At 46.0% G+C, this 16,224-nt stretch overlaps 3 protein-coding genes across 5 annotated transcripts; 2 read left to right on the forward strand and 1 right to left on the reverse strand.

Annotated features, from left to right (window-relative positions):
- The first annotated feature begins 2,284 nt into the window (after positions 1-2,284).
- LOC101782550 (multiprotein-bridging factor 1c) lies at positions 2,285-3,059 on the forward strand. The gene has a single exon (XM_004965936.2). The coding sequence runs from the start codon at positions 2,379-2,381 to the stop codon at positions 2,841-2,843; it is 465 nt and encodes a 154-aa protein (XP_004965993.1). The 5' UTR covers positions 2,285-2,378; the 3' UTR covers positions 2,844-3,059.
- Positions 3,060-6,030: 2,971 nt separating this feature from the next.
- LOC101782962 (aldehyde dehydrogenase family 2 member C4) lies at positions 6,031-10,071 on the reverse strand. The gene is made up of 9 exons (XM_004965940.3): positions 9,833-10,071; positions 8,305-8,447; positions 7,799-8,182; positions 7,604-7,693; positions 7,336-7,509; positions 7,077-7,217; positions 6,795-6,932; positions 6,617-6,678; positions 6,031-6,534 (listed from the first exon to the last, which is right to left on the reverse strand). Exons 1-9 carry the CDS (start codon positions 9,969-9,971, stop codon positions 6,261-6,263), a joined length of 1,545 nt encoding a protein of 514 aa, XP_004965997.1. The 5' UTR covers positions 9,972-10,071; the 3' UTR covers positions 6,031-6,260.
- A 136-nt stretch (positions 10,072-10,207) lies between these two features.
- Positions 10,208-12,867, forward strand: LOC101784181 (translation initiation factor IF-2). 3 transcript variants are annotated; one of them, XR_001163797.2, is made up of 2 exons: positions 10,208-10,934; positions 12,119-12,867. XR_001163797.2 is itself a non-coding variant. In XM_004965941.3 (2 exons), the coding sequence occupies exons 1-2, from the start codon at positions 10,372-10,374 to the stop codon at positions 12,673-12,675; spliced, it is 816 nt and encodes a 271-aa protein (XP_004965998.1). In that variant the 5' UTR covers positions 10,208-10,371; the 3' UTR covers positions 12,676-12,867. The 3 variants fall into 3 exon arrangements, 1 of the variants encoding a protein (XP_004965998.1); XM_004965941.3 differs by having other exon boundaries at positions 12,423-12,867; XR_002677540.1 differs by lacking the exon at positions 10,208-10,934 and having other exon boundaries at positions 10,941-12,335; positions 12,423-12,867.
- Positions 12,868-16,224: the final 3,357 nt, after the last annotated feature.

A 16,224-nucleotide genomic window follows, 5' to 3' on the forward strand; every position in this document is an offset into this window, starting at 1 on the left:
GGACTTGACAGCTTAGCAATTAGTTAATTAAGAAAAGATCCAAATTACTCACGTTGAATATTGCCACCTAATAGATTTTTTCAATTTACTCCCGTGACTATATCAATTGATACTTAGTACAGTTTAGCTTTAAATAAAGATGTTTTTTCACGAAGAAGTGGAGTTTTAATTTAAATTGTGCATGATAGCATAACTTATGTTAAAATTTATAGGATCCTTTTAACTATTGCAAAGTGGTAGTTAGACCAAATGGCATAGTCATGGGAGTAATTAAACCCAAAACATAGTCGATAGGGTTTGCGGACTTGGACCTTATTTGAGGAGAGTATTCAAAATGTTATAATCTTGCATGAATACTAGTAAAAGTGTTGTCTATTTAATCTTGCATATTCCCTTCCGTTTCAAATTATAAGTCATTCCAACTTTCTCGGAGAGTCAAACTATTTTATATTTGATCAAAATTATAAAGAGAATCACAAAGGTTTATGGCACCGAATAGATATACTATGAAAGTATATTTAATGAAGAAATTAATGGTACTTATTTGGATCATGAATATTTGTACTTTATTGTAGATGCTTTGACTCTCTAAGAAAGTTGGAATGACTTATAATTTGGAACGCATGGAGTAAATGCTAGTAAATGTGTTGTTTATTGACATAGTTGCTCCCTCCATTTTTGTTTATTGGAGGGAATGGATATATAAATTAGAATTTAATATGTCTATGATAGTGCTTTCTTTTGAAGGGCAATGGTGAGTGATATTGTTAGTAACGTACTATTTTTGCATTCTTGCCATCATACATTTTATAATATTCCAATTATGCTCATGGCTTATGAACTTATTATATTTTTGCCATTTTATTCCAATGCAACCTTTTAGAGTTTCTGCGTGCTCCACAATTTTCGAAGGAACAAAAATAAATCATAAAAACCCGAGGAAGGTTCAGGTGCTACCCCACCTCCCTAGGATTCTACCAAGTTACCAATCATGGTAGGCTGTTAGCGTCTCAGGGGGTGTTTGGATACGAGGTGTTAAACTTTAACAGTGTCACATCGGATGTTCGGATACTAATTAGGTGCACTAAACATGAGCTAATTATAAAACTAATTGCAGAACCCTGTGCTAATTTGCGAGACGAATCTATTAAGCCTAATTAATCCATCATTAGCAAATGGTTACTGTAGCACCACATTGTCAAATCATGGACTAATTAGGCTTAATAGATTCGTCTCGCGAATTATACTCCATCTGTGCAATTAGTTTTGTAATTAACCTATGTTTAATACTCCTAATTAGCATCCAAACATCCGATGTGATAGGTGTTAAACTTTAACAGGGTGTTCCCAAACAAGCTCTCAGCATACATACAAGAAATATAAAAAATATAGATAGATAGAGCAGGCAAGCACATGTACGTATATGGAAAATTTGAGATTGAAAAAATATGTTTAAAGAGGAATAGAAAAGGGAAATCAACCTGTCAATTGTCGTGTGTTGCATATACGTATGCACACACTAATTTGTTGTATTTTTTCGACTTAACATTTTTTTGTTAAATACTAAACTTATTTGAATATAAATGCCTGTGTGCTCTACCTGTTTATATCTTTCGATGAATTTCTTTTACACGCTGACAGGTGCTACCGCATGTTAATAGCATGGTACCAACTGAACCTTTCTCCCGTGAGCCATTTAAAAAACACCAATTTCCTAGAAATTAATCGGCTTTGGGGGGAACGCGTCTCAAAACAGGATTTTAGTTCTGATTTTCGTTCCTTTAAAATCCATTATCATGTATTTACTTCCTACTCCCTCCGTTCCAAATTATAAGTTATTTTAATTTTTAAAATTAAAATCAATCTATTATACATCTAGAAATAGTAAAGCGATCTAGAAATAGTAAAGCGATCTACGATTTAGAACGGAGAGATTACGAGCCTTTCTGGTCACAGTAAAATCCAGGAGGGCGAGTATCCTAGGCCGATTGTTGAAGTAGTCGTCTTTCGAGTATTCTTGGCCGGGGCCCAAAAGACTTTACGTGGGCCGGGACTTTCTGTGGGCGCCAATTCTTTGACTTCCCGCTTTCCTTGGCAGCCAAGTCTCTGTAACCCATCTACAGCCGTCTGGCTATCCGTTCAGATCAACGGTTCAGATGCAACCAAATTCTCTCCCTGAACTTTCCAGAACACACGAGGTTCCCCTGCTTGGCTGCTTCAGCCTTCAGGAACCTTCCGGACCGCCATTGCCACCATCTGCCCCTCTATATATTCCTCCACGTCTCCGTCCACTCCCATCATCCATTCATTCGCCATCCGTGTTCGAGAATCGTGAGCGCAAGGAGAGAGGAAGAGAGAGGAGAGGGAGCGAAGCAACAATGCCGACGGGTAGGCTGAGCGGCAACATCACCCAGGACTGGGAGCCGGTGGTGCTGCGCCGGACGAAGCCGAAGGCGGCCGACCTCAAGTCTGCGAAGGCGGTGAACCAGGCGCTGCGGTCGGGCGCCGCCGTGGAGACGGTGCGCAAGTCGGCGGCGGGGACGAACAAGCACTCGGCGCCGGCGGCACCCGCGCGGAAGCTGGACGAGACGACGGAGCCGGCGGCCGTGGAGCGGGTGGCCGCGGAGGTGCGCGCCGCGATCCAGAAGGCGCGCGTCGCCAAGGGGTGGAGCCAGGCGGAGCTGGCGAAGCGCATCAGCGAGCGCGCGCAGGTGGTGCAGGAGTACGAGAGCGGCAAGGCGGCGCCCGCGCAGGCCGTGCTCGCCAAGATGGAGCGCGCGCTCGAGGTCAAGCTCCGCGGCAAGGGCGTCGGCGCGCCCCTGGCGGCCGGCGGCGGCAAGTGATGTGACGGTCCGGTGCAGATGGAAACGTTGGTAGCTCAATCTCTGTTGGCTCGTGGAGGATGTGAATCGGTTGTGTAGTTTTGTGTTCGTGTTGATCGGCTTGGAAGATTGGGGGATGTAAATCAGTAGTAACGCATTCGCAAGAAATTTCGGGTGACGTTGTAGCAATGTTTGATTGATGCTAAATGACAATTGGCTGGTGGATTCAGTTTGGTACTCTTGGTTTTTTCAATTATGTGTGGAAATCTGATGAATTACTCTGTTCCCTCTGTTTCGCTGCTTCAGCTGAACGAGGACAAGTGATTTCCGTGGTTAGAGCAGTTGAGATCTGATAAATTGAATTGCTTACTGTAGATCAGTTGTTTCTGTAACAGATAACAGTGAGGGCTGCTATCTTGCAGACTGTTATCTCACCGTAAGGAACGAGTGAGTTCAAGGGGCGACATACCCAGAAACTTTCAACAAGTTCTGGCATGCTGTATTTTTAGTCAAGTAGAGGCCAATTTTTAACCTTGGTTAATTTTCTCCCACCTCTTTTCTTTTGAGGCTATATTGCTATTGTTGACGTGTTTTCCAATGTTCCTTCACACGTCCTATACTTCTCTTTCAAATTTCACAATTCAACATTTTCTCCTTGCCTACCTTTTTTTTTATTGACCTTTATATCTAAGACTTGTTGGTTTGCTGGCTCAATTTGTTTTTAGATTTGGTGAATCAACTATTTGAGTATAAAAAAATCAACTACTTAAGTTTATAATTAGGAAACAAAATACAATTTTTTAGTATTATTCACTAAATAGCAAGATCCAATAGCATGGTCCGTCATAAATTTTATGGGTGGATTTCTATTTTAGCTCTTTTGAGCGGCGAGATTCTTGGTGACACTAGGCAATATTGGGCGATCAGATTATTCTTCTGCGTATATTTCTAAGATAAAGTTTAGTCCATCTGCAACACGGGCGGATTCTTTTTCCACGAAGGACCATGCTCGAATTTCATTACTATAAAAGCAACAAAATTACAGATAAAAGTAACAAAATTACAGAGTTTTGAACGTTAATAAGTAATAACAGATGAGCCACACCGGTAACAGATATCCTGAAAGAGAAGAAATGAAACTGACTATTACATGACAATCAAAATTGATTATCGCAGGTGGATTTTGGACGGGCAAAACGTTCACCCTTTGAATTGGCGGCCGACGGCTCTTGAATTGGCGGCCGACGGCTGGAAGGAAGAGATACGTGGTATGTGACTAGAGGTTGCACGGCAACTAAGGATGCTAGATGAGTTAGGTTCATGTGCTAATATCTTCAAAATAACTCATTTAATCTTGAATCAGTTTGAGTATTAATATTCCTGACAATTAAATCTACGAGACAAGATTTACTTGACTATATTTTGAGTATAAAAAATAAGAACATGTAGGTCCCACATGTCATATTAAGAAGTTAAATTGGGTTGGCAAAATTCAATAAGGCTACAATCCAAACGCAGCAGTTGGCAATACTCATGATTTGGTCATGGTCAAAATTTGATAAGGCTGGATGGGCACAAACTAAAAATGAGGTAAGGTTTTTTATTTGGTCATGAACGTAGCGTTCATCATTTTTGTTACTTTTTAATCTAGGAGGATAGGGGGCACGTGGCCCAACCTCACGTTCAAGTCTATATAGACACTTTATCTTAATCTTTTTATATTTGATAAGTCCAAATAAAAGCTTGAGAAGATTGTTTTTGCTAAAAACGACATCATTAGTCTAGTAACTAGCTAGATTGACGCGATGCGCGCTTATAAAAATATTAATTCAAAATAATAATGTAAATTACATAGTCACTAAAGATAGTATTACATTGATATCTTAAAATAGAATTAAAAATGAAAATAGAACCGGAAAAATCAAATACCTATCAAGATACCTGTATGAAGAATGTTGCAGCGGACTTTGAGAGGTCGCCGATTCTTATATAGCTTTAATATAAGTAGTACACTTATTGGAATCGGCTCCCTACGCAGCACCCGTCTCAAATGTTAATGGAAAATATGTAAAATTAAAATTATATAAATTGATAGCTAGAAGAATGATTGAAACTTCAACATTCGTTATAAAAAATCTCTCTTCTACACTTTATTGTCCTTTTACCTGTTTAGCATGTACCACGCTTATCTCTTCATTTTCTCATCCGATCATCGCCATGCCGTACCTCTCACATTGTTCTCTCTCTTCTCTCAGCCAAAGCTATAAAGAATTGGAGAGTGACTTGGCAACTCATGTGGACCGCTGTGTGAGATAAGTACTCCCTTCGTTCCAAATTATAAGTCATTCTAACTTTCTTGGGAATCAAATCATTTTATGTTTGATCAAAATTATAGAAATGATCATAAAAGTTTATGGCACATATTTATAAAAATATATTTAATGAAGAAACTAATGGTACTCATTTGATATTATGAATGTTAGTACTTTATTGTATAAATTTGATCAAGCTTAAGATTCTTTGATCCTCCAAGAAAGTTGGAATGACTTATAATTTAGAACGGAGGGAGTAACCAGAAGACCACCGTTGTGCTATGGGGCATGGAGCCACGACTACCGGCTGCTTCAGAGGGTAGCGCGGGCTCAGGACAGTAGAACCGACACCGGTGGCCCCATTCGATTATAGTTGTCCAGGTTCCTTGACCGCATAGCTCTTCTCTTTCTCTCTCTATGCCAAGATCCAAGCGGCGCCGACGATCATCGGTGGCTGCTGTTGTGCTCTTCCGTTCCTGCTGGGGCATAGCCGCATAGGCCATTACTCCGTTAGGCCGACGGCCAAGTGAGTGGCGTGTGCGGTCGGCTGTTGCAACATGCGGGCTCCGCACCGCTGCACAGAGCCTTCGTCTGCTGCCTCCGCTCAACCGTGGGGAATGGATGAGCCGAGTGCGGAGAGGCTACGACTGCGACTCTGCGAGCAGTGTAGAAGGTGACCAAAGCTGAAAGGGCGGACGTTGAAAGAGCAGTCTAAGGTTTCGGGTGATTGCAAATTCAGCTTTGCTGTGCCAAATTTGAGGGTCAATACAAGGATCTTAGTACCAGGTGGTGTTACGACTCGGTACTGAGAATCTTTCCACGGATTACTTCAAAAAGAAATCATATTTAACTTCATCACATATGTTGTGGTGGTGAGGTAGCAAGGAAGACTTGCGTGAGGTTGGAGGTTGTGGGTTCGAATCTTATGAACCACGCACGCGCGTATTACGCTTATGCCTTACGACGCCAGTTACCAACCGATACTAAAAGCAGGTTTGGGACCGGTACTAAAAGCCGGATTCCTCCGGCAGTGCATCACGCAAGTTATTATCATTTTGTTACAACACAACACAGCACGACGCGAGGCACACCATGGGGCAGAGGCCTGATCGATCACATTCGCACATCACAGCCAGGGCGAGTCGCGGAGCGGGGTGACGACGGACTTGACGGCGAGGAACTTGTCGAGCGCGTGCATGCCCTCGTCCTTGCCGAACCCGCTCATCTTGCGGCCCCCGAAGGGGCAGTCGCTGCTGACGGCGAAGTAGCAGTTCACCCACACCAACCCCGCGCGCACCGACCGCACCACCCGGTTCGCCACGTCCAGGTCCCGCGTCACCACCCCGGCGCCCAGCCCGTACGTCGTCCCGTTCGCCCTCGCGATCGCCTCCTCCACCGTCCTGCAAGAAATGTACCATGTATGAACACCGCAAGTTTCCCGTCATCACACAATGCATTTTTTTTGGAGAGTTTATTACGCACTTGAACTTCATTAGGCACATGACGGGTCCGAAGATCTCCTCCTTTGCTATGACCATGTCCTCCTGTGGGTGGGAAAAAAGAACAAGATCCCTCCCATGTCAGACACTCAGACGGTGAAACATGGCATTTCTGTATTTTCTGATGTGAAATTGTTGTAGACTTGTAGTTTAGTTTGCACCTTGACGTTGGTGAAAATTGTGGGCTCGATGTAGTACCCTTTCTTGCCACAGGGTTTTCCTCCTGTCAGAAGAGTGGCCCCTTCTCTCTTGCCACGGTCAATGAAGCTGAGCACCCTCTCATACTGAGCCTTGTCCACCTGCACACAGGAAGAACAACCTTGTTTCTGACTTACAAAACATGTACACTGCATAAATTTTGGCCTGGAAAACAGCAACAATTGCGCTTGGCAATCAGGCAAGGTCTGATGATGTCTGAGTGTTGCGATTATAGGGTCATTAACCTGAGGTCCCTGGTCGACACGAGGGTCATTCAGAGGGTCTCCCACGACCCAGCTCTTCATCCTCTCCGCCAGTTTCTTCTCGAAGCGGTCGTAGATGCTGTCCTGCACGTAGACGCGGCTCGCGGCAACGCAGGCTTCTCCCTGCCAACTCTCGGCAGCGTGGATGATGTGAGCGCGTCTGATCAGTTGCTCGAGCTCATCACAGGCCATGTATGGCTGTACTGGAGCACTACTAGAAATGAAATGCATGGATATTCACCTTGTTGAAGAAGTTTGCACTGATGGCGAGCTCGACGGCCATGTCGAGGTCGGCGTCGTCGAAGATGATGAGCGGGGACTTGCCGCCGAGCTCCAGGGACACGGGTTTCAGGTTGCTCTTCGCCGAGGCCTCCATTATGAGGCGCCCCACCTCCGTGGATCCAGTGAAACTGACCTGAAAACATGCATAGGAGCGCCATCAAACTCCTGCTCTGTAGTAGTGCAGCAGGGAACGAGATGGCTGGCTGTGTTGATTTCAGTTTGAGTACAATGTCAACGTTCATGTGGGACGCTATCGCAGCTCCTGCTGTTGGACCGAAGCCTGGCACGACATTGATCACCCCGTCCGGGATTCCTGCCTGCAGAAAACAGCTCCTATCATTCAGAAACGCAAACGCACAGCTGCAAGTGACAAGAAAATGGTGGAAACAATAATAATCCCATCAACTAGCATGGCGTGGTACCTGTTTTGCTAGGTCGGCGAGGTACAGGGCGCTAAGCGGCGTCTGTTCGGCGGGCTTGACGACGACGGTGCAGCCGGCGGCCAGCGCCGGGGCCACCTTGATGCCGAACATGGTGGTCGGGAAGTTCCAGGGGATGATGAGCCCGGCGACGCCGAGCGGCTCACGCAGGGTGTACCCCTGGAACTGGCCCCGCATCTTGAGCGTCTCGCCGTGGATCTTGTCGGCCGCGCCGGCGAAGTATCGCAGGCTGCCGGCGGCGTTGCCGATGTCCACCGCCATGGTGACTGCCGGGTGCTTGCCGGCGTCCAGGCTCTCCAGCGCCGCCAGCTCGCCCGCGTGCTGCTCCACCAGGTCGGCGAACCTCATCATGATCCGTCCGCGTTCCTGCCATGTGTTCACAAGATCTTTAAATCTTTTCACTCAATCTTGATTCTTCGATCTGTACACGTCTACACGAGGGTGATGAACGAAAGTGTCACGGTGTGAATTCAAGAACCGGTACGTACGGATCCGGACATGCGTGGCCATTCGCCGTGATCGAAGGCGTCCCTTGCCGCCTTCACTGCCAGGTCGACGTCCTCCTTGTCACCTTCGGCGACGCTCGCAATGACGTCCCCTGTGCGCGGATCCCTGGTCTCAAATGTCCGGCCTGATGAACAAGAGAAGAAACTTGTGGCTCGATGATCTTGCATTGACGTTCGGTAAATTAATGCAAGAATAGAAACGTGGGCCAATAGACAATTTAATTTGCTTTCGTCACACGCCTAATTATCATTACGGCTTGGCTCAGCAAACTACTCCCTCTCCATTACAAAGTGTAGGTCGTTTTGGTTTTTCTAAATTTTGGAACGGTAGGAGTGGTACGTACCTGTCGTACTCAGAATTAAATTTACGTCGGTTCTTACGGACAGAAAATAAGGTCTTTGTCAAAAAGCTATGGCATAGCATGGTTTGCATTAAAATTTAGGAAAATGAAATCTTGACGGTTGGTTGGGCGCTCAAAATGTGTGGTTTGGTCCCCGGACATTGAACTCGCCAATTTTGCTCTGCAGCACACTACGATGAATAAAATAATTTTTGTGCCCTTGGCATGTATGATTGAGCGCGTCTTCTTCTACCTTCACAGTGGGCCCCACTTGTCAACTTCACAACGCTCCTTCTGGTAGTGGCGCTAGCTAGAACGAAAGGAGGAAGGCTTTTTGCAGCACCTGTGAGCTGATGCGGGGACACAACCGCGGCCGGCGCCGGGCGAGAGAACAACACGGCCGCCTCATGGAGTGCGCGGTGGTGGACGTGTGTGTCGGCCCTGGCGTGGGACAGCACGGCTGTGGTGGCCAGGACGTGCCGTGGGCAACAGGGCGAGCAAAGCAAGGACGTCGAGCCCGGCCGGCACAGGTCTCCTCTCCTGCAGGTTTCCCCTGCCATGCTCGGTACGGAGATCCCCCCTTGTTCCCCCGTATCTCCTTGCCATTTTCGAACGTGGCAGATCCCCTGAATTTCGTCCAGCGTATCAACGAGGGTTGGCTTGTGGACACTGGAGGACGACGGCGAGGACCGCGTGTCTTGTGCAGGAAATCGACATGATGATTTGGCTAGCTAGGGACGTTAGCTAGCTCTGGCCGGCGAACATGTCATGTCCCCGAGCAACCGCACCACGTGAACATCCATGCCGCTGAAACCCAGTGAGCGTGACCTCGCATCTCGTAACCTCGTGTATCCGGCCAATAATTCGCTAGCTTAGAGGTGTTAAGATCTTAAGATGTCTTATTACTTAACAGTAAACCGGACGTGGTTTGGTAGTGTGTCACAAAGAGGCTGTTATCAATCTCTAGCTGGCCTGGGCCCTGGCCCCTGGGGAATGGTAACCGACTTGCATAGCTGTTGGATATTTCAGGCAAAAAAAAAGAGGAAATAGTATTGGCTCAGATACTACTAAGATCGATCTCCACTTTGCAGGTAAGGAACCACTCCGGAGATTAGACTGCACAAGCACAACGGAGGAACACAAGCGAGATGGGTGTTGGGTGTGGGTACCTGAGCCGGCGTCGACGAAGCAGCCGTTGATGAAGAGCTTGGTGAACCTGATCTCCGGCATCTCGAACGGCGGCGCCCCGACATTCTTCTCCTCCGCCGCCGGCCGGTCCGTAACGCCGCCATTCCCCTCGCTCCCCATCGCCGCCGCGCCGCGCGCTCTCTGCTTCTCCCTATGCGCTTGCTCTGGGTCGCACGAGGCTCTTGTTTGAAGGGAAGGGGCTGGGCTCCTGTGATTTAAAGAGGAGCAGCCCTGCGGCCCGGCTGTCAATCTTGTTCATTTATGCTGAGATCACACGCACGGCACACGTGGTGTAAGGCCAGTCTCACTCGGTGGGGTATCATGGAGGATTTTATAGCTATAAATCCTGTACCACATCAACAGTTTTATGACTTGCAATTATAATTATAAGAAGAGAGAAGAGAGAGAGGGTTTCATAAATGAAATCCACCTAGTACAGGTACGAAATCTTACAAAGTCCAATGAAACTTGCAATGAGCCTCATCTTTTTTTACCACAAGGTCCACGTGTACATCATTAAATGAAGAAAAAAGGGCTTGCCCGTGGCCTCGTTCATCTACGGCACGAGCGGGTGCTCCGACGCGAGGCGACGGCTCCGAAGCGCGCTGCAGGACCAGCTTCCGGTCGTCGACGGCGAGCGCGGATCGGATGCGCGCGCACGATTTTTGGCTTCCCGCTGCCGCGCGCTAGTCGTCCCGCCAAGGATTCGCGCGTTCCCCAGCCCACCGCCGTCCGCCAGCAAAATCTCCCTCCGGCCACCCGGATCCTCCTGCAAAATCTCCCAGCGGCGCCCCGGATCCCCGATGCCTCCACCGGGGGAGCTGCGGCGGCGCCGATGCGGAACTCTACGCCGACACCGCCGACACCACCCCCACCCAGGCAACAGCTCCCGGTCCTCCGATCCCGGGGCTCCCGAAGCCATGGAGGGGGAGGAGGGCCCCGGCGCGGACATGGAGGCGCTCGTCCGCTGCCTGAGGCTCCACCGCGCGGCCCCCTCCCCGTACGAACGTCTCCGCCTTCCTCGCCTTCGCGCTCCCCGCGTCCTCTGAAGCCTACGCTCGCCTTACCGCCCTGGTGCCCAAGGTAAAAGAACCGATTTTTTCCCCTGCTCCTGCTATCTGTCGTCTCTAGCATCACTGCTGCGTAAACTAGACCAAACTGGACTTTGGAGCTCACGAGTAGCGCTGCAATTGCCGTCATGAAACGAGTTGATGTAGCTGCTAAGATATTGCTCCGCCACAATTTTGCAAGCTCGAGTGATGCTCCATAGTCATCTGTAGTATCAATGATGCTCTCTGCGGATATTTGATTTTCACCGCACAATTGGCTATTCTACTCTACAGCTCATGGAAGGCATAAATATTTTCTTCATGCTATTAGTTTTTCTCCTGAACAAGCTAATTATGTTGGACTGGTAGGTTCTTAGGCTCGCTGTGGCCAAGCAGAATGTATCTGTTACAAATCATTTGGATTTTTCTCATCTTGTGCTTCGAACTTCAAAAGTGCCATGTTCTCAGTATCATGTGTTTGCAATTATGTTCATTGTGTATCAATACCTAGATGCTCACACTTAGTTTAGGACGAGTTAAAAATCATTCATGTAATATTAGCAGCTCTTCATACCTGTATGTGCATAACTGAAGAAGCTCTTCATATCCTGTAATAGATTCTGCTGTGTCTGCTGCTTGTTTTATAGTTTATAGTTAGAGCCTGCTCCGTTTTATATGATAATAGAATAAAAGAAGAAAGAGACTGAGGTTTTTTTCTTGAGCTCTTTTACGGTGCACAATACTACCAGGTGGTAGTATAGAGTATAGGTTCTTTTTTGGCATGGGTACAATTGTAATTAGCACGACATATATTATTTGGGGAATTTTTTTTCGCGAGCCATTTTCCCCGCGCACGGCCGCCCCGCCCCCACCCGCACGCCGCGCGCCCGTTGTGCCGCGCCTCCACCGCCCGCACGCAGCCCCGCCGGTCGCGCCGCCATGCCCTCGCACCGCCCCACCCGTTGCGCCGCCACCGCCGCCTCGCTGGCACCGCCCGCACGCCGCCTCGCCCGTCGCGCCGCCACAGCCAGCACTCGGCACCATCAGAAGCAAGTCTTCTCCTTGGAGAAACCCCTCAAGATGGAATTGACGAGCTGACTACTCTGTTGTCCTTTTCAGCAAAATCCATATTTCTCGCAATATCATTAACACCATCAGAGGCGAGTCGCCTTCTTGGTGAAACCCCTCTTGATGAAGCTGGCCTCCTATCTTTTTCAGGGAAATCAACACTTTTCGATAAAGTACCAATGCCACCAGAAGTAGTTCTTCTAGGTGAAAGTCCTCTTGATGAAGACAGGTTGGAAACGGGTCCATTAGTCTCTCAGATGATTTTGCGGTAGTCTGTGATGCAGCATTAGACACACTTGACACCGATGCACTTGGTGAAATGCTGGGTGATGAAACTGATGAGGAGAGTGTACTGTTATCATTTTCAGTAAGATCCATGCTCTCTGATAGGTTCCTAGTGCCATCTGATGCAGCTTTTGTTATTGCTGATGCCCTTCTTAATGAAATTCCCAAGGGATGCAGGTTTGAGATCTTTACCAACACCGATGCTTTTAGGCACATCATTTGCACCACTAGAAGCAGGTGATCTTCTTGGTGAACCCCCTCGTGATGACACTGACGAAGAGACCAAGCGGTCAATTTTATCAGCAAGATCAATACTTCTTGACAATGCATTTGCAGCGGAGGACATTGTTGTTCTCTTCGGTGAAACCCCACGAGATGGAAAACCCCACGAGATGGAACTGATGGAAGAGCAGACCTACTAATTTATCAGTGAGATCCATGCTCTTAGACATTGTTGTTCTCTTTCTTTTTTCCGTATTTAAGTTAGACAGGGTTTTTGCATTGCCACCGCATGGAGTGTAATCGGTACAATCTGTTTCCTCGTACAATAGTCTTAATGCTGATGTCTGGGTACGTTCCAGTGGAGATTTTTGCTTGAAAGCCACTTGAATCAACGCACTTTGTTGTCCTCATCTCTGAATCCTGGAGATGCTTAATCCTGTATGCTATGGTTATCTGAATCCTGCACATCTGAAGTGCATTCTGTGACGAAGCATGAGGTAGCAAAATAAGGGAGTGATAGGTTAGCAAAATAAGGTAGCAAAATAAGGTAGCAGAAGTCATGCTGAGCAAAGCTGCCACATGAAAGGTTTCCTGCTTCTATCTTGAAAGGCGCGGCTTTCTACGTATGCGCGCTCTGCAAATTTTTGGAGACAACGGCGCTGTTGCTAGCAGCGGCAGATCATGCGAAGGCGTGGAAAGGATCGGACTTCAGATAGGGAGAAAACAGAACTGGAAAAGGAATATCTCCAACATGAGTTAAAAGTCTGAACAGAACAATATCTCCAACGTAACGTGAATCAAAAGTCTGAACAGAACATTATCTCCAACGTGAATCAAAACTCTGAGCAGAACAATATCTCCAACGTGAACATGAAAGGAATCCAACCAACGTGAACATTAAAGGAATCCAACCAGTCCAAGAGTCCAACCACATCCCTATATAAATAAATAGTCCCCGTCCAACAGAACGACCATACACCACGCCTCCTCCCTCTTCGGTGCAACAGAAGGACGTGGACGGAGCTAATCAATCTCCCTATTCTCAAGCCTCCCTCTCCTTGAAATGGACGTGGACGGAGCTAATTCTTGGGTACAGCAGAAGGGCCATACACCACCTGCGCAACATAAGGTGCATGCACCACCTGCGGGAATTGATCCAATTACACCTGCGCCATTCTATCCAGTAAGTTCAATCTTGCCTGCAACAATAGAGTTTCTGATCAGTTTATCAATACAACATGACATACAATAGAGTTTCTGATCAGCTTATCAATACAACATGACATGCAACTTTAATGGTCCCTTGGAGGATAACACTGATGACGAATCAGATTCTGAAGACCTATCATTAGCTTTACTGAGGACCCATTCATCTATCCCCTAATGCCACAAAATAACAGAACAATCGGACAAGGGACAAGCAGATAACAATTCCAAAATATGCAGGAACTTCAAGTGTTCATTACCAATCAGTACAGGTTACTATCAAATCAAATTGATGACAGGTTCAATGCACTTAACAAGCGGTTCGATGATGTAATACAAGAACAACATGTAAGTCTGTTCATTCATTTCCAAGCTTGACTACCATCATTTGCAGCCCTTCCAACCTTGTAGAAATCAAGGGGAGTGGTACAAGCTACAAATGTCGTGCTCGAGACGACGGACACACATATAGGCAGGCCTGAAATCAACAAAAAGGAGAATAAGGCACAACCAAAGCAGCAAGCTACAGCGAGGAATCCATCGAAACGACAAAAAAAACCCCACCCAACAAACAAACGTCGAATATGAGTACAATATTGGCACAAAACGTCAGCGACCCAACAAGAACAAGGAAAAAGAAGAGATCCCAGATGTTGCGATGCCTTATGAACCACTATCAACTGATTGCACGTCAAATGGTACTACTCCGCAAGTTTCTTTATCATTCCATATACAACATTAGTCATCTAATTATTATCTGCAGAGTATTTGGTCAATGCAGATGAGATATCCACTGTCCATTACATCAATTCAACATCACAGGATAAAGTTTTGGTTGATATTGGAATTTACACAACAACAAGAAAGGACCTAGAGTGCATCGTGTGGACTATTCACGGTGAAATTCATGGAGCTTTGGACCGGAAACAAATTATCTTCCTTATTCACACAGGTAAGTTGAACAACACAAATTTAGCAACCCAATCTATACCCCATCTTGCATTACAGCTAACAGGCATTTGTATTTGTTATGCGTAGAAGGATATGACTAATTTCAGGCTCAAGCTAGCTGTCACATTGGTTAACTATGCGTGGAACAAAGTGAAAGAAAGTCTAGGATACAAAGCTAGCGATGCTGAGGAGACCTACACGCTGGAAGCCAATGAAAAATAGATTACATTTCATTTTTTTCGTGTTTACTTCATTATCTATGATGATCGAATCTTCCAATCCAATCACGTTCGTTTCATTTCTATGTCGAGATCACTTGTTTAGATGTTAATAGGACCTCAGTGGCAATATCATATTCCTGATGGCTAGTTGAACTTTTGTTTTCCCTGAATAATTTCCTCCATTGGCTGCGCCCTACAGAACTAACACCAATGGCTCCTGACGTGCAAAAAGAGTGACATGTTTAGTTTGATTACGAAGAATAATTTCCTCCATTGGCTGCGCCCTACAGAACTAACACCAATGGCTCCTGACGTGCAAAAAGAGTGACAGGTTTAGTTTGATCGTAACTTCGTAAGGGCTATGCAGATTTCCTGTGGTCCAGGAAAGCTTCGTTGGTGAAATATCAAGTTATCAACTACTACAAGTGATGTGGTCATATCGCGTGGACCAACTATGATGCAACGTTCAACTAAAACTGCATAATTGCAGGCTTGCAGCAGAAAACCATATGCGTAGAGGTCAGCATTTAAACACATCACTGCTGGTGACCTAATTGGAACGAAAATGAGCATATGTTGTGTGAAGATATGGTTTCCTATCACCAAACGTTGGAGGCACTAAGTATCATTCGTGCAAAGTGCAAACCCTCTTTATTACCAGGTAGAAAATTATGGGAATGGAATCACTGAAAGGTCTCTCAAGCTTGTAGACAGACACCTCGAATGGGGGATTTTCCACCAACCCACCAGGCAACGCACAGCATACACCGAAGCACACGGATAGAAAATAGGAATTGAATAACACAGACGACGGTCGCCCAGCTACAACAAATATAAGAGCCATTTTTTTGTAAACCTAGGATTAGGACGGGACAAACGGAAGTAAAACACGACCACATTCTAAACTACTAACCTTTACTCTTGAACCTAATTTTTCTTACCGCGAAACAAGACAAAAACTTCCGCATTAAGAAATTTAACTGAATCAATGAACATCTCGTGGCGGGGAAGGGACTCCTAGTAAAATTTGGCGTATCTACAAAACGATACTCCCACCATCCCAAATTTTAAGTCATTCCAAGAATCTTGGAGAGTCAAAGCATCTCAAGTTTGACCAAAATTATAGAGAAAATTATAAAGATTTATGACATCAAATAGGTATACCATGAAAATATAATTGATGAAGAATCTAATAATACTTAGTTGACATCATAAATATTATTATATTATCATATAAATTTGGTCAAACTTAAGATACTTTGACTCTCCAAGATTCTTGGAATGACTTACAATTTGGGATAGAGGGAGTACGAGAAAGTAAAACGACAGCATTGCATGCAGGAAGGAGCAGTTCACATTCCCAATCCCAAT

The sequence above is a fragment of the Setaria italica genome, chromosome IV (genome assembly GCF_000263155.2).
Source record: "Setaria italica strain Yugu1 chromosome IV, Setaria_italica_v2.0, whole genome shotgun sequence".
NCBI lineage: Eukaryota > Viridiplantae > Streptophyta > Magnoliopsida > Poales > Poaceae > Setaria > Setaria italica.